General features: G+C 41.8%; 1 protein-coding gene across 2 annotated transcripts in view; it reads left to right on the top strand.

The window, feature by feature from the left end:
* Window positions 1-25409, top strand: part of lypla1 (lysophospholipase 1) — a 65292-nt gene that overhangs the window by 1048 nt on the left and 38835 nt on the right. For both annotated transcript variants that reach the window (XM_068031847.1, XM_068031845.1), the window contains exons 2-4: window positions 10949-10980; window positions 14829-14894; window positions 23500-23547. In XM_068031847.1, the coding sequence (XP_067887948.1) occupies window positions 10949-10980; window positions 14829-14894; window positions 23500-23547 (146 nt within the window). The remainder of the gene's footprint in view (window positions 1-10948; window positions 10981-14828; window positions 14895-23499; window positions 23548-25409) is intronic.

Genomic DNA, 25409 nt, shown 5'->3' with positions numbered 1-25409 from the left:
TTACTTGGGCTGCCAGATGACATTCACCTGAGGGTTCTTAAAGAGATAGAGTATGTGTTTTATGAAATAAAAACAAGAAATGCTGGAACCACTCAGCAGGTCTGGCAGCATCTGTGGAAAGAGAAGCAGTGTTAACGTTTCAGGCCAGTGACCCTTCTTCAGAACTATGTGTTTTATGAACTCCTTGCTTGTGTTTATCAGCTCAACATAGGTGCTATTGCCTTCTTTGGAAGGATGCCCATATAAGATCCAATTTTCAAAAGGGAACAAGGTGGACCAAGGAACTATAAAAAGACTTGCATTTATACAATAACTTTCATGAACTCAAGATATCCCAAAGCACCTGACGGCCAATGAAATGTTTTTGAAGAATAGTCACACTGTCAGAAACATGGCAGTCAATGTGCATAGTAAGCTGCCTCAAACAATATTCTGACAATAACCAGAAAATTTGTGTATTTAATGATGTTGATTGTGGGCTAAAAATTGGCCAGGACACCAGGAATATCTGCCTTATTCTTTGAAATAGTAACATGGGATCTTTTATTTCCATCTGAGAGCAGATGGAGCCTCTGTTTAATGCCTCATTCAAAAGATGCCGCCTCTGACAGTGCAGCATTGCTTTAGTGCTGCACTGGAACGTCAGCTTTGCTTTTTGTCTCTGGACTAGGGCTTAAACTCAGAACTTTCTGATTCAAAGGTGTGAGTGCTGCCAACTGAGCCACAGCTGACACAGCAAGCCTACAAGCCTAGTAGTTTGACCAGTTATAGGCAATATCCTCTAATGGACCACAATAGATGCTTTATCTGCTGACCTAGATAGAGGTGTCATGAAGGACACCTAACTGAGCTTTTGGAACAGATTGTGTCTCACTAAATTGAATGAAATTTTTGAAGGTTTGTGGATGAGAGTGGCCGAGTAGAACATAGCAATAGTAGTAGGCCAATAAGCCCGTTAAGTCAGTTCTGCCATTCTTAGATTGTGGCTGATCTGTACCTCAACTCTATTTACCTGCCATTGTTCCATATCCCTTGATACCTTTACCTATCATAATCTATCTACCTCAGTCTTGAAATTTGCAATTGTCCCAAAAGCCATAGCCTTTTTGGGAAAGAGTTCCATATTTCCATTACCCTTTGTGGATAAAGGTGCTTCTTCATTTCACTCCTGAATGACTCAGCTCTAGTTTGAAGGTTGGTGTCCCCTTCTCCCCTACCAGATGTAGTAGTTTCTCTGTATCCACCCTATTGAATAAATTCTTTTAATGTTTTAAGCACCTCTATCAGATCACCCCTCAAGCTTCTGTACTCCAGGGAATGCAAGCCAAGTTTAAGATCCCTGTCCTCATAGTCTAATCCTTGTTGGATTCTGGTACCCACAACTGAGCACAATACTCCTAACAGGGTCTGATCAAGGCTTGGACCACTGAAGCATACCTCCTTATTGTACCCAGCCCCTTGAAATAAAGGTCAACATTCTATTAGCCTTTTTGTTTAAAAGCTAGCTGTCAGGTACAAAAACCAATGAGTTGTGTCGTTGGCCTCTCAAATCTCTCTGCTCCTTTACTGTTCTTAGTTTCTCATCATTTAGAAAATATTCCAGTTTGTTTTTCTTGGACCCAATGTGTATGGCCTCACACTTCCCCATATGAAACTTAATTTGCTGTAGTTTTTTCCCACGCACCTTAATCTGTCTATGTCACTATAATCCTCCACCCACCTGCACAACTTACTGTGCCTCCTAATTTAGTGTCATCTGTGCAAACTTGAATATACAACTCTTTTTAAGCCTTTATCCAAGTCATTGATATATATGGTGAAAAGCTGAGCCCTTAGTATAGATCCCTGGGGGACGGTACTTGTTGCAACCTTCCATTCACTCACTTTATCTCTGTCCTATCTCTCAGCTAATTTCCCACCTATGCCACAAGTTTGCCTCCAATTTTGTACATTTATTTCTGTCACTAAGCTCATTTACGGAACCATATTAAATATCATTAGAAGTCCATATGGATAACATTCGTAGACTCTCCCTTATCCATCATGTTAGTGATTTCAAAAAAACTTTATTATTCAGATACGACGTACCCTTCAAAAATCCATGCTGATCCAGTCATACTTGTCCAAGTGCTCAATCATTCTGTACTTAATGACCGATTCCAGTAACTTCCCCACAACAGATGTTACTGTACCTGTTTTTTCTCCCTGTCCCTCACTTTGGTCTCTTCCCTGCCCCTCTTTCTCCCCCCCCTCCCCCCCCCCCCCCAGATAATGCAGTGGCATTTGCAATTTTTCAATTCAGTGACACAACTACTGAATCAAGGGAGCTTTGGAAAATTATGACTACTGGACCTGCAATTTCCTCAACTATTTTGTTTTTCCTTGTACCAGTGGTAATTTATTCTCTTATTGTGAAAACTATGTATAGGTAATTTTTTCTTTTTCTCTATTGTGAAAACTACCTATACAAAGTATTCGTTTATTAAGTCTGCCATTACTTCATTTTTGACCTGTGCTTGTCTTTGGTGAGCCCACAGTCCCCTTTACCACTCTTTTCCTGAATATACTTCTAAAACCTTTGATAGCTTTGATATCTCTCTCATGTTTTTTTCATTTTTTATTTGCACCCCTTGTTTGTATCCTTTGTTGCTTTTTACAGCTCTCCCTGTCTGCTGATTTCCACTTTTTCTTGTATTTATGTAAGCCTTTTCTTTCACCTTGATACTTAAATTTAAACCTTGGCTTGTGACTATCCCCCCAGCTCTTAAACATATCAAATTAAATCCTGTTATGTTCCCCGATAGACTTTGCCTGTCTGGATTTTCAGAAAGCATAATTCTCACACTTGGTTGCTCCACAAAATATAATTCATAGAATTAGTGGGATATTGCTACAATGTTAAAGCATTGGCTGTATGCCCATTAGCAGAAAGATTGATCAGTGGATGTGGATTTGCCTGAAAACTGGGTACTGGTGCTATCACACAGGTTTCGGTGTTGGGGCCTTTGTTTAATGACCTCGATGAAGGTGTTGGGAATGATATGAAAATTTGTGCTGGTGTTATGGCTGTGGAGGAGACTAACAACTGAGCAGATCTGAGTTGGGGAAATGGGGTTGTGTTTGGCAAATGGTTTTTAGTGCAGTGTTACGGATGTAGGAAGATCAACACAAAACATATTTACACTTCAAGGAACATTACTCATGCATGTGGCGAAAGAAAAAGATCATAATTCATAAATCTCTCAAGAATCATGACCAAAGCTGTGAAGCTATAGCTAAAGCAAATACTGGATTGCATTCATGGGACCACCCATTACAAAATAAAACATAACTTTGTCCTTGACCTAGAGTTGGCCCTCATTTAGAATACCATGTTTAGTTCTGGGCCACTCAAATGGTGGGTGATATTGAGGCTTTAGAAACAGTTCAGAGGAGGGCCGCAAGAATGATTCATAGCTAAAATACCTTAGCTACCCAGATAGGCTTAAAGTGTTGGGTCTTTGTACTTTAGAAAAGTATAGACTCAAAAGATTTGATTGAGGCCAATAACAATGATCGTGTCAACATGAGAAATTATTTCAACTAAATAGGTTGAGTAAGACTTGGGGTTGTGCATATTAACTACGCAAGGGAGAAAATTGGTTAGAGGTTCTTTTCCTATAGAATAGTAGGTCTATGGGACACGTTGCTGGCTTGTGCAGCGAGTGTACATTTGTGAGAGGGATGGACTGTGGTGTGTCCCTGGCTGTGGGGAAGATCACATCATAGAGGTAGGTACCAATTTATATAAGTCATGTTCAGTGTAGTTTCCTGGACTAGTTTTGATTGCCTAAGAGAATCTGAGAGGAATTTAACAGTTTTTTTTTCCCTTAATTGGCTATGGTTTTTTGATCTGTCTTTTCATTTCTCCTGGGAGATTATGTGACGCCTAGGTGATAGGGAGTCTCTTGACATGATGCATAAGACAATAAGACATCACAACTGTATGGGACAAGTTAGATGGACCAGCTTGTCTTTCTTGCTTTTTATATGTTGTACTCCTTTTCTTCCAATCCCTCAAAAAAACTCATAAAATGCTAGTGCTCTATTAGGACAATTGTTTCTCCCCCTTAGCACACTCAATTTCTCCTTAGTTTTATTTGCTTTTAATGCATCCTTTTAAATGTTTATGCCTTTTCATTTGTTGAACTTGTTTCTCACTTAGTCAGTTTCTATTTTAGATTTTGTATTCTCCCTAAGCTTGGAAAATGTTAGTTAATAGTTTAGCATTACTTAACTTCCTTTCAATTTTAGTATTAATACTTAAGTCATTAGTGCAGGACACCACTTGAACTGAAAAGATTAGGAGAGAAGATGTGGCATTTGACTAGTTTGGTGGAGCATTTTTATTTTGTTAGCTGATGTTAATTATTTATTTCTGTACCTTTTACTTATTCCAACCTGATCTGTAGAATGATTAGCCTTATTGCTGGATATTTGAAGACAAAAGTTGATTCACTTTGGTAGATAAACTTGCCCATCCAATAACTTCAGAAACTAATTTTTTTTCCTCCAATCCATAAAAACAGTTAAAATATAAAATGTTGGCAAACAGCCTCCATGGAAACCTTACATAGTTGGCAGTTATACAATTCTTTCCTGGATTCACCTCTCTGCTGCATATGCACATATTCTGTTCTGAAAGAGTAAGATACAGGTCTTTTATTTCATTGTGGGTTATGGACATCGCTGGCTAGGTCAGCATTCATTGCCCATCCCTAATTGCCTTTGAACTGAGTGGCTTGCTACTCCATGTCAGAGTCAATCGCATTGCTGTTGATCTGGAGTCATATGTAGGCCAGACCAGGTTTCCTTCCCTAAAAGGCATTAGTGAACCAGATGGGTTTTTACAACAATCGACCTAGATTTCATGGTCACCATTAGGCTAGCTTTTTAATGGATAAATACATATTCCCGTCCTTTAGAAAGCAATCCAAGTGTACATGCATGGTAACCAGAGATATGATGGATTGGTCTGTATCTTAATGTTGACCTTTTTTTTCTTCCACTGTACTCCCTGGCCATTGTAGCATGCTCTACCATGCCAATTTTTCATGCTTCCCTTTCTATCTATGTCCTTTCAGCGCTCTTGGTTTCCTATTTTTTTGATTTCCATCCCTATAATTCCTTTGGCTCCTTTTTAATAAGTGTGCCACTTAATCACCTTCTATTCTCTACCAAAGTGCTTAACAGATCATTTTCTTTTCCTGTGAGTCTTTTTTTCCTCCTCCTTCCCTACTCCCTTTCCTTTGTGTTCCTTTTTAACTGCTGTTCATCTGAGATATCTCCTAGTCCTGAGGAAGGGTCAAAGGGCTGAAACATTAACTGCTATATTTTCAACAAAAAAGAAAGTTGTGAAGCTAAATCGTAATATTGCTCATGTCAATAAGACGCTTCATTCCTGTGGTGCCCACTGGTTACGGAAGGCCTCGTGTACAAGTGGGCAATGCATCCTGCCATCTTCAGAGCCAGCCAGGTGTAGACAAGACTGCGAAAGAGAGGCAGGCAGTCAGAATGACGCATCAGACCCCACCAGCCAGGGGCTGCGTCCATCCTGGATGTTTAACAGATGCTGCCTTACCTGAGAGTTTCCAGCTTTTTCTGTTTTCATTTTAGAGGAAGCCATATCCTGCACTCCTGGATTTCGAAGGGTCACCATCTAAAACCCATTCCTAGCGATTATGATTCTTGAAAGATTCAGTTCACGATCTGTGTTTGACAGAGGATAGAAATGTGTGCTCGTTGTACCTAAGCCTGTTGGTTATGACTGTGGCTGGTTATGGGTGTTTGGATGAATACTACATTGGCCAACATCCACAAACTGCTTCAGAGGATGCTCGATTATAGATTGTAAAGATTTCTGTCAGAAGAGTTCTCTTACCTGCCCAAAGTGTTGGTATTGCAAGTGAACTTTTTTGCCATCTGCAATAATGTATCACCTTGAGTGGTAAGCCAAAGATTTTTTTTTTCCCCAAGAGATTCTTGTCCTTGCACAACAAAAAATGTGTGCATCTATCAATGGCCATCACCTAAGGTTCCATGAATACCAAGTAATTGAAGAGTTTATGAGCCCAAGTATCAGTGGGAGCAGTGGTGTGGCTTATCACTCACTGACCAGAAGCAACTTACAGTGTAAGTTTGAGTGTGCTTCGCTAACCTTGCCCAGGTGAAGGTGATCTTCATTGCAAGATATCAGCCTTGGATCCGTGGTAGGTCTGTTGCCCAAGTCAGAAGGTTGTGGGCTCAAGTCCCACACCAGAGGCTTGAGCAGAAAATCTCAGCTGACATTTCATTGCAGTACTTGAGCACTACACTATTGGGGACTTTTATTTTAGTCAGATGAGAGGTTGAACTGAGTCCCTGTGTTCACTCTCAGCTTGACGTAAAAGCTCTTTTGTAGAAGTACAAAAAAGTTCTCCCTGGTGCCCTCAACCAGCATCACTGGGACCTTGTGTACAAATTGGCTGCTTTATTTCCTACATTGCAATAGTGGCTGCACTTCAGAAGCACTTCATTGGCTGTAAAGTGCCAGTTGTGAACAGTGTAACGCAAGCTGTTTATTGACTTGTAGGATTCATTTACTTACCTGAGAAGCTGCTGGATGCTGACTGCTGAAGAACCTTCAAGAGTGGGTGACCTTATAGAATAGTTTTGACTGCCTAATGCTTTTTATGAGGCATCAAGTAGGATAGGTGACAGTGTACAAGCTTGCTTTACTCTTTCAAAATAAATAGGTTCATCGCGTCAACCATATATTCTTGCAGGAGTTTTATATAATAAAACCACAGTCGTCCCTTATTGAGCAAAATTCAGTCTGTTGCTTGCTGATTTACAGATCACCAAAGCATTATATATGTACTTTGACAAACCAAGGAACCATCCTAAAAGTCACAGCAGTTTGATCTCATCAGGTTTCCCCTTACAGACAGAAACCACAATTGCACTCGGGAACACTCACTGGCTGTGTACATTCTATGTCCATACCACTGCAGCTCTTCAACATTTACTTTTAAAGCACTTCCTTCCTCTGAACATCTACCACTGAGAAGGGTAAGAGCAACAATTTTGTAAAAATACCATCACTTCCAAATTCTGCTCCAAGTTACATACTATCTAATATTGCCTTTCCTTTCTTCATCACTGGTTGAATATTCTGGAGCAGCCTACCTAACACCACCACCTTCTCAGAGTAACTGGGGATAGGCAATAAATGCAACCTTTCCAGCATCACCCACATTCGAAGAACATTTTTTTTCAATAAGAATGAAGACAGGCTGTAACACAGTTGAAAGTGCTTCAGAAGTGTTTCTCCTGAATGAATTAAAATTTAACCAGCTGTCCTTTCAGTAAATAGTCAGCTGTTTCTATGGGTTGGAGGGAGAAAGGGGATGATGTTGGGCTGGGATTTGCTGAAAAAAAATAGAGGCCTGTGAACTACACATGCCATTATTAATATGCAAGTCAGCCAGCAAACCTGGTGAGGAAGAGATGAGAGATATCCCAAGAGTACATCTTGCCCTAAACCGCCCAATGAATTTCATGAAGTTGCTGCATTTGCATATTAATTGTAAGTCTAATAATTAGTAACATTAGGGTCCAGGTTCTTTTAATGATGTGATAATTGTCAATGACTGCTAATCAACCTCTTTGGCCCAGAAAGAGAAAAATTTAAACTGTTCAATCCAATTCCTGCATGTAGTAAATAGTTGCGGATTTAAAAAATACCAATTTGAAATGTTTTTCTTTTCCTTTGCATGTATCTCTCAATCCAATCTTTCCCTCTCTATACTTGCTATAAATTCATCCATTTTAAGTCACGCTCCTGCACAATCTATCCTGTTTGCTTCTCAATCTTTCAATCTCATTGCTTAAGGATACACGCTGTTAGTTCCTGTAGAAAAGTCACTCGGTCAAGATGAGATGCAGCCTAGGTTGCTGAGGGCAGTAAGGGTGGTCATTGTGGAGGCTTTGGCCACAATCTTCTAATACTCCTTAGATATGAGAGTGGTGCCAGGTTAGCAAATGTTGTACCCTGTTCAACAAACGGGCAAGGGATAAACCTGGCAACTACAAGCCAGTCAGCCTGATAGCAGTGATAGGGAGATGTAGAGACAATAATATAGGATAAAGGTAATTGGCACTAAGGGAAAAATGTGGATTAATGAATGAAAGCCAGTACAGATTTGTTAAAGTCAAATCATGTTTGAATAGCTTTCCTAAGTCCATTGAAGTAACAGAATGGATTAATGAGGTTTTTTTATTTTAAAAAAAATTCATGAGCTGTGGGTGTTGATAAGATCAGCATTTATTGCCCTTAAGAAGATGGTGTTGAGCCACCTTCTTGAACTGCTGCAGTCCTTGTGATGAAGGTACTCCCACAGTACTGTTAGGTAGGGAGTTCCAGGATTTCAACACACCAACGAAGGAATGGTGGTAATTGACTCAGTCAGATATTTCCTGCTTTTTGTGGACTGGATATACCTGGGCAATTTTCTGCTTTGAATGTGGTTGATGTATACATGGACTTTCAAAGATGTTTGAATAACATCGAAGTCTATGGGATTAAAGGAGCAGTGGCTGTGTGGATACTAAATTGGCTAAAGGAAAGAAAAGAGAGAGTAGTGGTGAACGGTTGTTTTTTTAGTTTGGAGAGAGGTATACAGTGGTGTTTCCCAGTGGTCGGGATTAGACTATTCTTTTTGGTATATATTAATGACCTCGGCTATACAGGACAAAATTTCAAACTTTGCAGGCAACAGGAAGCTCAAATGTAGTAAACAGTGAGGAGGGTAGTGATAGATTTAAATGGACAGGCGCTTAGATTTACTTCACACTTCTGTGTTAAATTTATTCATATTGGTAGGAAGACTGAAGAGAGGTGTTATTAACTAAATGGTTCAATTTTGAAGGGGATGCAGGAACATGGAGGTCTAAGGGTGTACATACACAAATATTTGAAGGTGGCAAGACAAGTTGAGAATGTTGTCTAAAAAGGCATACTAAATCCTTGGCTTTATAAATAGAGATATAGAATGCAAAAGCTCGCAAGTTATGCTAAAACCTTTAGGCCTAGTTGGAGTATTGTGCCCAATTCTGGGCACCACACTTTGGGAAGGAAGTTAAGGTCTTGCAGAAAAAATTTACAAGAATGGTACCAAGGATGTGAGACATCTGTTAGATGGGGTGCTTAGAAAAGCTAGAGGAGTTCTCCTTGGAGCAGAGAAGGCTACAAGAATATTTGATAGATGTGTTCAAAATCATGAAAGATTTTGAAGGAGTAAATGAGGAGAAACTGTTTCCAGTAGCAGAAGGGTCAGTATTCAGAGGCCACAGATTTAAAGTAATTGCCAGAAGAACCAGAGGTTGAGATTTATGATCTGGAATTCACTGCCTGAGAGTGGTGGAAGCACATTCAATAGTCACTTTCAAAAGGTAATTGAATAAATACTTGAAGGGGAAAAATTTACAGGGGTGTGGGTCTAATTGGGTAGTTCTTTCAAAAGGCTGGCACAGGCATGTTGGGCCAAATGGCCCCATGTGCTGTATCATTCTATAATTTTATGGTTCTGTCATTCACCAAGGTCTCAGATGCCCTTTTGCGCCTGCCATGCTTTGATCAACTTACGCTGCCAGCTATTTACATGGCAAAAAAAATGTTGTAGCTGAAGGGTGCAGAAAAAAGTCGGGTAACTAATGGCATGCCACAATGCCCTGCTGCAGCATATTCTGGACCATTATTTTTATAGCAATACAGCCTTTGTCCACAGCTAGGACTTCCAATGTCACATCAGCTTCAACACTGTGATTTTAGTTTTATTTTCAAGAACCTTCCACAGATGCTTCAATCTATTTTTTTAAAGGGCAACATGCCATCATATAGCAATCAAGGCCAACTCTCCCCTTCCCCTGCTTTTCACCCTGACATCTAAACTTGCTATACTTTCCCTCTTTAGCTCTTGTTGCTCTCTAATCTTGCTCTTTATATCCCATCTCTGCTCAGCCTATAACAGTGCAGTGTGACAACATCACAGGAGATCGGCTAGTATCTTAAAATAAGTTTGTGCATGCACTTCCTGTCCAACCTCCTGTTATGATTTTTGACCAAGGTTTCATGTTAAATTTTGACATTGAAACTGCCTATGTAAACATTTTGAAGGGCAGTCCTTTATGTATTTTGTGTTTTGTAGGGTATCAACTTTGAAGGTCTATAGTTATAAATGGAAGATGTTTATATGGTGTTAGAAGAGGTCAGTAAGAGCTGGTAGTGCAACAATAAAACAAAATCAAATTTATAGAAATAGTAATAGGTAAATTGGCTATTATAAATTGCCCCTAGTATAAGTAGGTGGTAGGGGAATAGTGGGACAGGTGGGGATGTGGTAGGAATATGGGATTAGTGAAGGATTAGTATAAATGGGTGGTTGATGGTCGGCACAGACTCGGTGGGCCGAACAGCCTGTTTCAGTGCTGTATCTCAAAAAAAAAATTTTAGACGTGAGAGTGCTACTGCCAATGCACAAATTCCAACGGTGTCTCAAGTGGGTAGGCAGTGCACAAATGTGACTAGATAGTTTCTAAACAGCAAAAAAGGAATGGCTCCCCTAATCTGTTATTAGAAATATTGTTTAACAATGTTAATATATCGGTTATAGCTTCACAAAAATTGTCAATGGACAATGACAAACATAAGTAAATGAGGAACAGTTGTTAGACTTTGTGAATTTTGATTTTGACTTTGCAGAAAATATACAAGCACGTCCTGATTGTGTACAATTCTATCTCATTGCTGTGAGCATTTTCTGTGCAGTAAATTTGGTCAAATTTAAGCAAATCTTTATTGCGTTTGTTTTCTTTGACATATCAATTTGCTTAAGAAATTCTTAATTTTGTTTCTCCCCTTTGCTTGTAGGTTATCTTTTTACATGGATTAGGAGACACTGGGTAAGAGGAAACTTGTTTTACGTAGTTCTGGTGTACTATGCATGACTTCAAAGATAGTACTGTGAAACTTGGTTATATTCAGCCTTATAGAGTTCCTCACTGGCTCAAAAAATCTACTCTAGTGTAGTATGGAGACCAAGAAGGTCACATTCCTGATATGTGCCAGGTTGGCTAATACCTCAGTTGCCTTTGGTGTCTCTCAGCCACAGTTAGAGTAAAAATGTGCAACGTTCCTGTACTTTTTCCTCACACACAGGTGTATACATGTGAAAGGGCCTATATCTAACTGTTGCTTGAGGATAGAGTTGGCTTTCCTGCCTCCATGATCAAATAGCACCCCAAAAATCATTTTCTAAGCTTGCACATGCTGAGCTTGTATGTGGCTGAGCTATGAGGGGGCTACTGGCACGATAAATACCAGTCCATGGCATTATTATTATTACTACTTGAATAATTCCCTACTGAATAGAAAAACCTTTGACAATTCGATTAGTGCCTCCCATTATAAAAATAGACAAAGCAGTGTTTAATGAAAATGTAGACGAAACACAAAGGCACCAATGATAGATATTTATTGGAAAAAAATGTTAATTTTGATTTGTTAATGCAAACTCAGCAAAAAACAGTTTCTTTTTTATGTATTGGCTAATACTTTATCATGGCTTATGTGGCCAAAGCTGCATGAAAAATGAGCTTGTTCTCCTCTGTATGTGGGATATGTAATTTATTCTGCACATGAATGTGACCAGTCTGAAACTGCTTTTCTGCAAGCCACTGGCAGTTTAAAAATAAATCAAGCAGCTACTGCTGCCTCGCTACATAATTTACTATGGCAACACCCTCATTGTGGCTGTCTTGAAGCAATCTGCACCATCAGGAATATATATTTTAAAAAAAAATACATCAATGCTACGCAAGAACTTATGCATTTCTCAACCACGCGTGCGTAAGCATCACCTATAAAAGAACCAAGCAAACCCAGAAACCAAGATCAAATCTTAACCAACATACAACAGTGAAATAAAAGCAATCTGGAAGGTGAATTTTTTTGCAGCATCTGAAAAGACAAGTTTATCTTTTAGGTGTAGATCTTTTTGGCAGAACTGGGAATGAGAAAATAAGTGAGCCACTTTATCAGATTGAACAGAATAGAAAGGGAAAAACTACAAATAATAAAGAACTGAGTATACTAATTAATATTACACAAAGATGCTATAAATAGAATTTTTTTTTTTAAAAAGTATAAGATTTGGGAGCCAAATACTAGATAATGGACACAGATAATTTCAATACTGAGAACAAAACATTGAAAATGGTGTGAAAACAGCACATTCAAATTCAAGCTTTAGAATTGCATTTGAAAGGGGAGAGTGAAATATTTCTAAAATAGATGGGAATGAAGTAGAATTTTGAGTTCTTAATCCTTTTGCAAGAAGAATTCTATTGAGATTGCTCTCAGGTGGTTGGTTGATTTTTTTCAAGATTGTTTTGTGTCTACCAAGATAAGATAAAGGAGAATCCTAAAAGATTCTATAAGTATATTAAGCGTAGCTAGGGAGAGAGTAGGTCCCCTTAAGGATCAGTGTGGTAATCTGTGTGGAGCCACGGGAAATGGGCGAGGTCTTAAATGAATATTTCTCATCTGTATCTACCGTGGAGAAGGTCATGGAAGCTAGTGAGTTCAAGGGAGGGAACAGCGATATCCTGGAGCATATCAACATTATAAAGGAGGAGGTGTTGGAGGTTTTGAACTGCATTAAACTGGATAAATCCCCAGGGCCTGACCAGGTGTATCCTAGGATGCTATGGGAAGCAAGGGAGGAGATTGCTGGGGCCCTGGCAGAGATTTTTGTATCATCGTTAGCCTCGTGTGAGGTACTGGAAGACTAGAGAATAGCTAATGTTGTGCCTTTATTTAAGAAGGGCAGCAGGGATAAGCCAGGGAACTAAAGGCCGGTGAGCCTTACATTAGTGGTGGGAAAGTTATTGGAAGGGATTCTGAGAGACAGGATTTATATACATTTGGAAAGGCAAGGTCTGATTAGGGATAGTCAGCATGGCTTTTTGCGTGTGAAATTATGTCTCACGAATTTGATTGAGTTTTTTGAGGAGGTGACCAAGAGGATTGACGAGGGCAGGGCACTGGACATTGTCTACATGGACTTTAGCAAGGCCTTTGACAAGGTCCCACATGGTAGGCTGGTCCAGAAGGTTCAAACACATGGGATCCAGGGTGAGCTAGACAATTGGATGCAAAATTGGCATGGTGATGGGAGGCAGAGGGTGGTAGTGGAGGGTTGTTTTTCAGATTGGAGGCCGGTGACCAGTGGTGTGCCACAGGGATCGGTGCTGGGCCCTCTGTTTGTCGTATATATTAATGACTTGGATGTGAATGTAGGAAGCATGATTAGTAAGTTTGCAGATGATACCAAAATTGGTGGTATAGTGGACAGTGGAGAAGGTTGTCTAAGGTTGCAACAGGATACAGATCAACTGGGAAAGTGGGCAAGGGATTGGCAAATGGAATTTAATACAGACAAGTGCGTAGTGATGCATTTTGGGAAGTTAAACCAGGGCAGAACATATACAGTGAATGGCAGGGCAATGAGCAGAGAGACCTTGGGGAGCAAGTACATAGTTCCCTGAAAGTGGCAACACAGGTAGACAGGGTGGTGAAGAAGGCATCTGGCATGCTTTCCTTCATCGGCCGAGGCATTGAGTACAAGAGTTGGGATGTCATGTTACAGTTGTACATAACGTTGGTTAGGCTGCAGTTGGAGTACTGTGCAGTTCTGGTCGCGGCACTACAGTAAAGATGTGATTAAGCTAGGGAGGGTGCAGAAAAGATTCACAAGGATGTTGCCTGGTTTGGAGGGCTTGAGTTACAAAGAGAGATTGAATAGGCTGGGTCTGTTTTCCTTGGAGCGAAGGAGGCTGAGAGGGGACATGATAGAGGCATATAATATTATAAGAGGCATAGATAGGGTAGATAGCCAGAGTCTGTTTCCCATGGTAGGGGTGAATAAAATTAGAGGGCATAGATTTAAGGTGAGAGGAAGGAGGGGAAAAAGGGGTAAATTTTTCACACCAAGAATAGTGGGTATCTGGAATGAGCTGCCTGAGGAGGTGGTGGAGGCAGGAACAGTAGCAACATTTTAAGAGGTATCTGGACGGTTACTTGAATGAGCAAAGCATAGAGGGATATGGAATTAATGCAGGCAGGTGGGATTGTTCTAGATAGGCATTATGTTCGGCATGGACGCAGTGGGCCGAAGTGCCTGTTTCTATGCTGTACGACTCCGACTCTAAATGTACATGCAGTGCATCCTCATTTACTGTTTAATTATTGATGTAATATACGTTGTAATATAGATTGTGATGGCAGTCCTCCAGCCTTCAGCCATTCTACTGTCTAATGTTGTGCACCATGCACCACACAACCAAAACTTAGTCTGTTTCTGAAATGTTTTAACATTTTTAACAATTGCGCAATAAGCAACATCGCTCATTTAATAAAGGCATGTATTTTCTATCGGTCAGACGTCTCCAGCAGTCTTCAGTTCGGTCTTGGCACATCTCAATTAGGGGAGAAAGGTCATTTTCTGTTTCTGATCACCATCCTGTGACCTATGCTGGAAGTGCATATGTGTGGAGCATGGCATCAGGCTTAGCAAATGTGTAATGCATTCATATAGTCTGCAGTTACTTGCTGCTTAGTTAATATATGCACACATTGGCCCCATGGGTGAGCTGCAGAGTGTGGCTGGCATCCATCTTAGTTGGGAATGTTTCAGATTTTTACATACAACATTTGTAGTCACTGTCTTTACATGTTTTATATTTTTTAGACATGGGTGGGCAGAGGGCTTGGCAACGATCAAGACACCACATGTGAAATACATATGCCCACATGCGTAAGTACTTTATTATTTGCTTTTGACTTGTTTGCTTGCCCATACCAACATAAAGCTACACATTTGCTACAATTCAGTATAACTTATGATTAATACTCTTGTCAATGGCACATGCTTCCTGTACAATTGAGTCTTACTTCCTGTGTCAAACTTGCATAATGAAAACATGTTTGACGGCTGAATTTTGAAAGCGAGCAAAAAGCCATGAGCTGTAATGAGATCATCAACTAAGTTTTGTTGATGGTTAGAAAATGCAAAAATTCTAATTACTGACCGAGGGTGAGACACCAATTTTGAGAGAGACACCCACACATGCACTCACTCTTCGGGAACCATTCACAAAACATCAAATGTACTGCGACACCGACCACTCCCTGGTGTGCAGCAAGGTTAGACTCAGACCAAAGAAGTTGCATCATTCCAAGCAGAAGGGCCACCCGCGCATCAACACGAGCAGAATTTCTCACCCACAGCTGTTACAAAAATTTCTAAATTCACTTGTAACAGCCCTTCAAAACACTCCCACAGGGGATGCTGAGACCAAGTGGGCCCACATCAGAGACGCCATCTATGAGTTAGCTTTGACCACCTACGGCAAAAGTGCGAAGAGAAATGCAGACTGGTTTCAATCTCATAATGAAGAGCTAGAACCTGTCATAGCCGCTAAGCGCATTGCACTTTTGAACTACAAGAAAGCCCCCAGCGATTTAACATCCGCAGCACTTAAAGCAGCCAGAAGTACTGCACAAAGAACAGCTAGGCGTTGCGCAAACGACTACTGGCAACACCTATGCAGTCATATTCAGCTGGCCTCAGACACCGGAAACATCAGAGGAATGTATGATGGCATGAAGAGAGCTCTTGGGCCAACCATCAAGAAGATCACCCCCCTCAAATCTAAATCGGGGGACATAATCACTAACCAACGCAAACAGATGGACCGCTGGGTTGAGCACTACCTAGAACTGTACTCCAGGGAGAATGCTGTCACTGAGACTGCCCTCAATGCAGCCCAGCCTCTACCAGTCATGGATGAGCTGGACATACAGCCAACCAAATCGGAACTCAGTGATGCCATTAATTCCCTAGCCAGCGGAAAAGCCCCTGGAAAGGACAGCATTACCCCTGAAATAATCAAGAGTGCCAAGCCTGCTATACTCTCAGCACTACATGAACTGCTATGCCTGTGCTGGGACGAGGGAGCAGTACCCCAGGACATGCGCGATGCCAACATCATCACCCTCTATAAAAACAAAGGTGACCGCGGTGACTGCAACAACTACCGTGGAATCTCCCTGCTCAGCATAGTGGGGAAAGTCTTTGCTCGAGTCGCTCTGAACAGGCTCCAGAAGCTGGCCGAGCGCGTCTACCCTGAGGCACAGTGTGGCTTTCGTGCAGAGAGATCGACTATTGACATGCTGTTCTCCCTTCGTCAGATACAGGAGAAATGCCGTGAACAACAGATGCCCCTCTACATTGCTTTCATTGATCTCACCAAAGCCTTTGACCTCGTCAGCAGACGTGGTCTCTTCAGACTACTAGAAAAGATCGGATGTCCACCAAAGCTACTAAGTATCATCACCTCATTCCATGACAATATGAAAGGCACAATTCAACATGGTGGCTCCTCATCAGAGCCCTTTCCTATCCTGAGTGGTGTGAAACAGGGCTGTGTTCTCGCACCCACACTTTTTGGGATTTTCTTCTCCCTGCTGCTTTCACATGCGTTCAAATCCTCTGAAGAAGGAATTTTCCTCCACACAAGATCAGGGGGCAGGTTGTTCAACCTTGCCCGTCTAAGAGCGAAGTCCAAAGTACGGAAAGTCCTCATCAAAGAACTCCTCTTTGCTGACGATGCTGCTTTAACATCTCACACTGAAGAATGCCTGCAGAGTCTCATCGACAGGTTTGCGTCTGCCTGCAATGAATTTGGCCTAACCATCAGCCTCAAGAAAACGAACATCATGGGGCAGGATGTCAGAAATGCTCCATCCATCAATATTGGCGACCACGCTCTGGAAGTGGTTCAAGAGTTCACCTACCTAGGCTCAACTATCGCCAGTAACCTGTCTCTAGATGCAGAAATCAACAAGCGCATGGGTAAGGCTTCCACTGCTATGTTCAGACTGGCCAAGAGAGTGTGGGAAAATGGCGCACTGACACGGAACACAAAAGTCCGAGTGTATCAGGCCTGTGTCCTCAGTACCTTGCTCTACGGCAGCGAGGCCTGGACAACGTATGCCAGCCAAGAGCGACGTCTCAATTCATTCCATCTTCGCTGCCTTCGGAGAATACTTGGCATCAGGTGGCAGGACTATATCTCCAACACAGAAGTCCTTGAAGCGGCCAACATCCCCAGCTTATACACACTACTGAGTCAGCGGCGCTTGAGATGGCTTGGCCATGTGAGCCGCATGGAAGATGGCAGGATCCCCAAAGACACATTGTACAGCGAGCTCGCCACTGGTATCAGACCCACCGGCCGTCCATGTCTCCGTTATAAAGACGTCTGCAAACGCGACATGAAATCGTGTGACATTGATCACAAGTCGTGGGAGTCAGTTGCCAGCATTCGCCAGAGCTGGCGGGCAGCCATAAAGACAGGGCTAAATTGTGGCGAGTCGAAGAGACCTAGTAGTTGGCAGGAAAAAAGACAGAGGCGCAAGGGGAGAGCCAACTGTGCAACAGCCCCAACAAACAAATTTCTCTGCAGCACCTGTGGAAGAGCCTGTCACTCCAGAATTGGCCTTTATAGCCACTCCAGGCGCTGCTTCACAAACCACTGACCACCTCCAGGCGCGTATCCACTGTCTCTCGAGATAAGGAGGCCCAAAAGAAATCAAATCTGTTGGAGAGTTACAAACCAGAGCTGTCAAACTTTAGGAAACCCCTACCAACACCCAGTGCTGTCAGGCCTACATCTACCTTTCTCACAGAGAACAGGAGGAGGCCATGTTAGCCCTCAAGTCTGCTCTGTCATTCAGTAAGCTCATGACTGATCATTGACCTTAACTCCATTTTCCTCCTTGATTCCCTTAGTATCCAAAAATCTATCGATCTCAACCTTGATTATACCCAACGATTGAGCTCCCACAACCTTCTGGGATTGAGAATTACAAAGATTGACAACCCTCTGAGTCCTATAAGTCCTAAAAAAAAAAAAAAGTAGCTTGTCCCTTATCCTGAGACTACTGCCCCCCCGGCCCAGTTCTAGACTCTCGAGCCAGGGGAAACAGCTTCGCAGCATTTGCTCTGTCAAGCCCTCTCAATCTTTCAATGAGGTCACCTCTCATTCTTCTAAACTCCAGAGTAAAGGCCAGTTCTTCTCAATCTCTCCTCATAGGACAACCCTTTCATTTCTGGAATTTAGTGAACCTTTGTTGCATGCCCTCTAAGGCAAGTATGTATATTCTTTCAAAGATATGTAAACCAAAACTGTACACAGTACTCCAGGTGTGGTCTCACAAAAGCCCTGTACAATTGCAGTGAAACTTCCTTACTCTTCTATTCCAACCCCCTTGCAATAAACACCCAACATATCATTTCTCTCTCAACACCAACATTGAATAGTTTCTCACCATTTAGACATTGAAGTTGTAAGGAAGCACGATCCAGGCCCTGCTAAGGTAATACAATCCACAAAGCCAGGACTGGTTGAACCAGCTGGTCATGTGAATGGCTGGTCCAGCTGTTTTTGAACTAGCCACAGGACAGTTTGAATTCAGAAGGCAGTATTTAACTGAAGCTGGAACAAGGAAGGCTCTCTCGCTGTCTCCCAAGCTACCGGACCTACAGAAGACATGGAAACCTCGAGAGAAACGATTCCTACATCAGAACAAGTTGAAGTGTGAAATGGGCCCCGGTTAATTGCAAGACGTAATGGCAACCAAAGACTCCACATTGAACTTCAGGAATTTTATTACCAGATATTGCCTGAAACTTTTCCCCTTCATTCCTTCTACTTTTTCTGTCTCTATCTGCGTGTGTGTTTATTGCGTATCCATGCTAGCATGGTTGCATCACATATTCATAGGAGTTTAAGGTTAATAAACTACCTTTCTTGTTTAAATCTAAGGAAACCTGTTTGATTTCTTTGCCTTACAATTGGAGTAGTGAACCTGTTATCACCTCCTTCCAGGATTTTCCAGATGGCTGTCAGGCTAACTGACCTGTAGTACTCTGTTTTCTCTCCCCCTCCTTGCTTGAATAGCGGTGTTACATTTGCTACCTTCCAATCCACTGGAACCGTTCCAGAATCTAGGGAATTTTGGAAGATCACAACAAGTGCACCTGCTGTCTCTGCAGCTACCTATGATGTAATTGACTGATACCTGGGATTGGAGTGGGCGGGGGGTGGCGGTGTTATATTATGAGAAAAGGTTGGACAGTTTGGGTCTATATCCATTGGAGTTTAGAAGAATGAGAGGTGATCTTATTTAAACATACAAGATCCTGAGGGGACTTAATAGAGTGGATGCTGAAAGGATATTTCCCCTTGTGGGAGAGACTAGAACGAGGGAACGCAGTTTAAAAATTAGGAGTCGCCCATTTAAGACGGAGATGAGGAGAAATCTTTTCTGCGAGGGTTGTGAGTCTTTGGAATTCTCTTTCCCCAGAGCGGTAGAGGCAGGGTCATTGAATATTTTAAAGGCTGAATTAGATAAATTCTTGACTAACAAGGAAGTCAAAAGGTATGGGGGTAGGCTGGAAAGTGGAGTTGAGACCGCAATCCCATCAGCCATGATCTTATTGAATGGTGGAGCAGGCACAAAGGGGCTGAATGGCCTATTCCTGCTCTTAGTTCGTATGTACAGGGGATTGTTCGGCTTTTTCGTACCATTAATTTCTCCAATACATTGTGCTCGTCGCTGTCATTAGACCCTTGGTGCTCCACTCTTTGTTACTTTTTTGTGTCTTCTACTGTGACAACAGACTCAAAATGCATCTTCAACGGCTCTGCCATTATCCTTATTCCCATTATAATTTCTCCTGTCTCAGCCTTGAAGGGGCCGTTTACTTTTGCTACTCTCTTCCTTTTTACATACTTGTAGAAGCTCTTACAATGGTTTTATATTTCTTGCTAGTTTACTCTCATTCTATTTTCTCCACCTTTATCAATTTTTGAATCATCCTTTGCTGGTTTCTAAAACTCTTCCAATCCTTGGCCTTACTACTCTTGGCAATATTATCAGCCACCTCTCATAATTGAATATCATCCTTAACCTCTTTAGTTACCCATGGATGGACCACTTTTTTCCTATGGAGTTTTTATTTCTCAATGGAATGTGTATTTAGCTCTCAATCTTGGTCACTGTGCAACTACATCTCTATAATGGCGATTAGATCAAACCCATTTATCTCTTTGTGCCATTAATTTGTCCATCTTGTTACAAAGGCTTCGTGCATTCAGATAAAGCACCTGTAATTTTAACTTTTTACAATTTTACTCTGCTTTGACTTTATTCACTACTGTGAGCGTTAAACTTTTTTTGTCCCTTCCTGCGACAATCTGCTTATTTTTACCCATTTGCTCTATATGGCCTTGACTTTTCTCGCTATGTTTATAATTTTCCCCTGCACAAACCCTACCGTTCCCTGCCACCACAACCCCTTCTCCACCCCTGACCCACCAACCTTTTTAGTTACAACTCAAGTTATATGATTTGCCAGGACACTGGCCCCAGCCCAGTTTAAGTGGAGCCTGTCCCAAAGAAACAGTTCCCTCTTTTCCCTGTGCCAGCGGCAATGTCCCATAAATTGAAACCTCTGTCTCCCACACCACTCTTGAAGTCATGCGTTCAGCTTTCCCATTTGTTTGACCCAATGTCAATCCAGAGGTGATTACCTTTTGAGGATCTGCTTATTAAGTTGGACCCCAGCTCCTCAAATTTCCTCAGCATTTCTCATTCTATCTTTGTTGTCAGTCCCTATGTGGATCACAACAGCTGGATCTTACTGCTGTCACTTTCAGGTTCTTCTACAGCCATAAGGAGTAAGGAGATGTCCTTAGCCCTGGTACTGGACAGGCCGCATAACTCTTTGAGCTCCTGGTAGTGGCTGCAGAGAACAGTGTTTAACCCCTGACTATTCAATTCCCACTTGAAAGGCCTCCTCTACCATGGCAGTGTGGGTAGTTAGCTCATCCACCCCACAGACTTCATCCTCATCCATACAGGCAGCAAGAACCTTGTACCTGTTGGATAAGGGCAAAAGTTGAAGCTCCTACAGCACTACACATGGGATCCCTTACCTGCCTGACTTGCAGTCATGCCCTGCTGTCCCTGACTGCTATCCAGACCTGTACCACTTAACCTAAGGGATGTGACTGGCTCATGGATCAAAGTGTCCAGGTAAAACTTCTCCTCCTAACGCACCACAATGTCTGCTAACTCTAGCTCAGCAACTCTGAGCTGAAGTTCCTCAAGATCGAGGCACTTATTATGGATATGGCTGTCCAGATCACAATGCTGTCTATAAACTCCCAATTGTGACATACCACCTGCATTGCCATTCTTATTCAACCTTGTTTTATTTAATTAAACTTTATGTATATGATAAACTTAGCTGAAAAAACTACAAACTATAAGCTAATTACTTGGTATCGTTTGTTATAAGTCTCACCGCTCACGGACACTATGTATTCATCAGTGAGCCAAACTCCATGTTCCACCCCCATTATCTTAGTGGGGGATGCGAGTAGAAATGGTAACTCGTGGGGTTGCTGGCAGGGGGGTGGGGTGGAGGTAGGGAAGGTTGAGGGAAGATGGTGGAGAGGGTTGTCTCAGTGTGGGAGGGGTAGGAAAAGTATCTTGTCGGGTAGGAAAGGGTTCTTTCCGTAGTTTATTGTAATTTACAACTCAGAAGTTCTGTAATTGAAGGGAAAGCACATTGATGATATAAATAGTGGAGGTTCATAAGATTTTCTGCTTCCTGTCTTGTTGCAGACCATTTATCAGTTTTGCACTAACTCCTTTTCTTCCCCTGCTGGCCACTTCAGGCTGAACTGAGTGCGCAGCCTTGGTGCTTTGTTTAATCTCATAGCCAGTCCATCACCAAGACCACTTACTCCTTCTGCATCATCAACTATCTCCTGTTTTTCTGTTATTTTCAGACTAATTTCTCCCCGCAGCCGCCTTTACCAGCCTCCCAAGTTCCAATTAACGTCCATCAGAATTTCGATCAAATCGGTCTCCTTAACCATGCCTTTTCTCTTTGTTGAAATCCTGGATTGAGAGCATTCTGTTCAGTTGCCCATTTTGTTAAATTATACATTCTGCATTGCAGACTACAACACCCTATTCACTGTAGGGGAACTGTCCTGTTAAAGTTTAAATAGTTACAGTTACTTCAGATTTTTTTCTAGGCTTGCTGCAGATTTAGATTTGCATTGTAACTTGTTTTAAGATCATCATTGCTGCTGTCAAAGAAGAAGTGAGGCCTTTGGATCATAGCACACCAATTGAGTATTGGACTTTTATGAGCAATTCAAAATGTGTTTAAAATGTATTGTGAAGTTTTGTTGCCTATCTTTTCTGATTGGCCAAACATTTCTGGAGCAATGATTGAACTTCCATTTTTAATTTTTGTTTGCTTTAAGATAGAAACTAGGATTAAATGTTACTAATTTTTGAATTGCACTGTGCGTTAAATAGATATCATTGGGGATGTTCACTGATGATTGCGCAGTGATCAATCCCATTCATAACTCCTCAGATAATGAAGCAGTCCGTGCCTGCTTGCAGCAAGACCTGGACAGCATTTAGGTTTGGGCTGGTGATTGGCAAGTAACGTTCACACCACACAAGTGCCAGCCAATGACCATCTCCAACATGAGAGAGAATCTAACCATCTCCCTTGACATTCAATGGCATTACATTTGCTGAATCCCCACCGTCAACATCCTGCGGGCTTACCATTGACCAGAAACTTAACTAGACCAGCCATATAAATTCTATGGCTACAAGAGAAGGTCAGAGGCTGGGAACTCTATCAGGTAAATGACCTCCTTAGTCCCCAACTCTTCTCATTTACAAGGCACAAGCCAGGAGTGTGATGGAATACTCTCCATTTGCCTGGATGAGTACAGCTCCAAAACATTCGAGCAGCTTGACACCATCCAGGACAAAACAGCCACTTAATTGGCACACCATCCACCAACTTAAACATTCTCTTTCTCCCCCCACCCCACCCCGCCCCCCATCGCCACCACTGGTGCACAGTGCCTGCAGTGTGTACCATCTACAGCAGCTTGCCAAAGCTCCTTCAGCAGCACTTTCCAAACCCGTGACCTCTGCCTAGAAGAACAAGGGCAGCAGGCACATGGGAACAACCTCCACTTGCAAGTTGCCCTCCATGTCACACACCATCCTGACTTGGAAATATATTGCTGCTCCTTCATTGTTGCTGGGTTAAAGAACTGGAACTCCCTCCCTAACAGCACTGTGAGTGTACCTACACCACAAGCGCTGCAGTGGTTCAAGAAGGTGACTCACCACCACCTTCTGAAGGACAGTTAGGAATGGACAATAAATGCTGGCCTTGTCAGTGATGTCCATATTGCATGAACAAAAAAAAAGTTAACATGTGGTCCATGTTTGTTTTTTAGGCCTATAGCTCCTGTTACAATGAACTTCAAAATGAATATGTCATCTTGGTAAGTGATGAGAATGAATGTTATTTGTATGACTATGGCAGTTAGATGGTATAAAATGTCATGGGAGCACAAGAATCTTTGAGTGCATTAGTAAAGTTCCTTACTTCCTTAATAATATTTTCTAGTTCCTGTAATGCTGCAAACAGTTCTGCTTGCCCTCCCTCCCTCCCTTCCCAATATTTTTTGCATCTTCAGTGTCCTGTTCAACCTTAAACAGAGTTGCAATCCCAACTCCTCCGATAATAAAGCAGCCCAAACCAATCTACAGCAAGACCTGAATGACGTCCAGGCTTCGGCTGTCGCGTGGCAAGTAAAATTTGTGGCACATAAATGTCATGCAATGGCTGTTGCACAAAGAAGACCCAACCATTTCTCCTAATTTTTAGTGACAACATCGTTACTGACTCTCCACCCTTAACATTCTGGAGGTCACCATTGACCAAAACTTGACTGGATCAGGCACATCAATACCATGGCAACAGGAGCACAGGAAGGCCATTCAGCCTCTCAAGCCTGTTCTGCCATTCAGTTAAGTCATAGCTGATCTATACCTAAACTCCATTTATCCACTTGAACTCCACATCAATTGATATGTCAACTAACAAAAATCCATCTGTCTTGAAAGCTTCAGTTGTCCCAAAAGCCACAGCCTTTTTGCAGGAGAAAATTCCAGATTTCTGCAGCCCTTTGTGTGAAAGAGTGCTTCCTGATTTTACTCCTGAATAGCCTGACTATAATAAGATTATGTCCTTGATTCCAACATCAGACAAAACAATTTCTCTGTATCTACCCAACAAATACTTTAACATTTTAATCACCTCAATCAGATCATGCCCTCTCCCACCCCAAGTCTTTTACGCTCAAAGGAATACAAGCCAATTTTTTGCACCCTGTTCTCATAATTTAATCCTCTTAGCCCCAGTATTATACTGGTCATTCTTTGATGTACCCCTCCAAGGCCAGTTTCTCCTTCCTGAGGTGTGGTGCCCAAAACTGAACTCAGTACTCCAGATGGCATCTGACCAAGACACTCTACAACTGAAGCGTAACTTCCTCCCCTTTGTATTCCAGTTCCCTTGAGATAAAGACCAGCATTCCATTAGGCTTTTTAATTTCTTTTTGTGCCTGGTTGCTAGCTTTTGATGAGTTTTATAAGTAAACTAAATCTTCTAAACTATAAGACTTCTAAATCTTTTCACTTCTTTAGAAAATAAGTTCCAAAATTGACGGCACCAAACATGCCCACATTGAACTTCATCTGCCATATTTTTGTCCACCTGCGTTAATGTATCAATATCTTGGCAACTTCCTGCTGCCTTTAGTGTCAACCATGGCTCAGTTGGTAGCACTTTCTCTTGAACCTCTGAAGGTTGTGGACTCAAGTCTCACTCCAGAGACTTGAGCACAAAAATGTAGGCTGGCATTCCAGTGCAATACTGACAGAGTGCTGCACTGTCAGGGGTGCTGTCTTCAGGTGAGATATTGAGCTGATGCTCCTTCTGCGCTCTCGGGTGGACATAAAAGATCCCATGCACTATTTCAAAGAAGAGCGTGTGTGCTATCCCTGGTGTCCTGGCCAATATTTATCCTTCAATCAACATCACTTAAACAAAATCTGGTCATTTTCACATTGCTGTTTTTGGGAGCTTGCTGTGCACAAATTGGCTGCTACATTTCCTACAACTGTAACTACACTTCAAAAGAACTTTATTGGCTATAAAGCATATTGGGACGTTCTGAGGTCATGATAGGTGTTATATAAATGCAAGTCTCTTTTTCCTATCTACTATTTACCATCCCAAAAAAGAGGCTGGATACTCTTCAACAAGTAGCTCATCTCCTGACCCGTCAGTGCTTTTCCA

This window comes from Heterodontus francisci, chromosome 5, assembly GCF_036365525.1.
Source record: "Heterodontus francisci isolate sHetFra1 chromosome 5, sHetFra1.hap1, whole genome shotgun sequence".
Taxonomy (NCBI): Eukaryota; Metazoa; Chordata; class Chondrichthyes; order Heterodontiformes; family Heterodontidae; genus Heterodontus; species Heterodontus francisci.
This window is presented reverse-complemented; position numbering and strand designations above follow the sequence as displayed.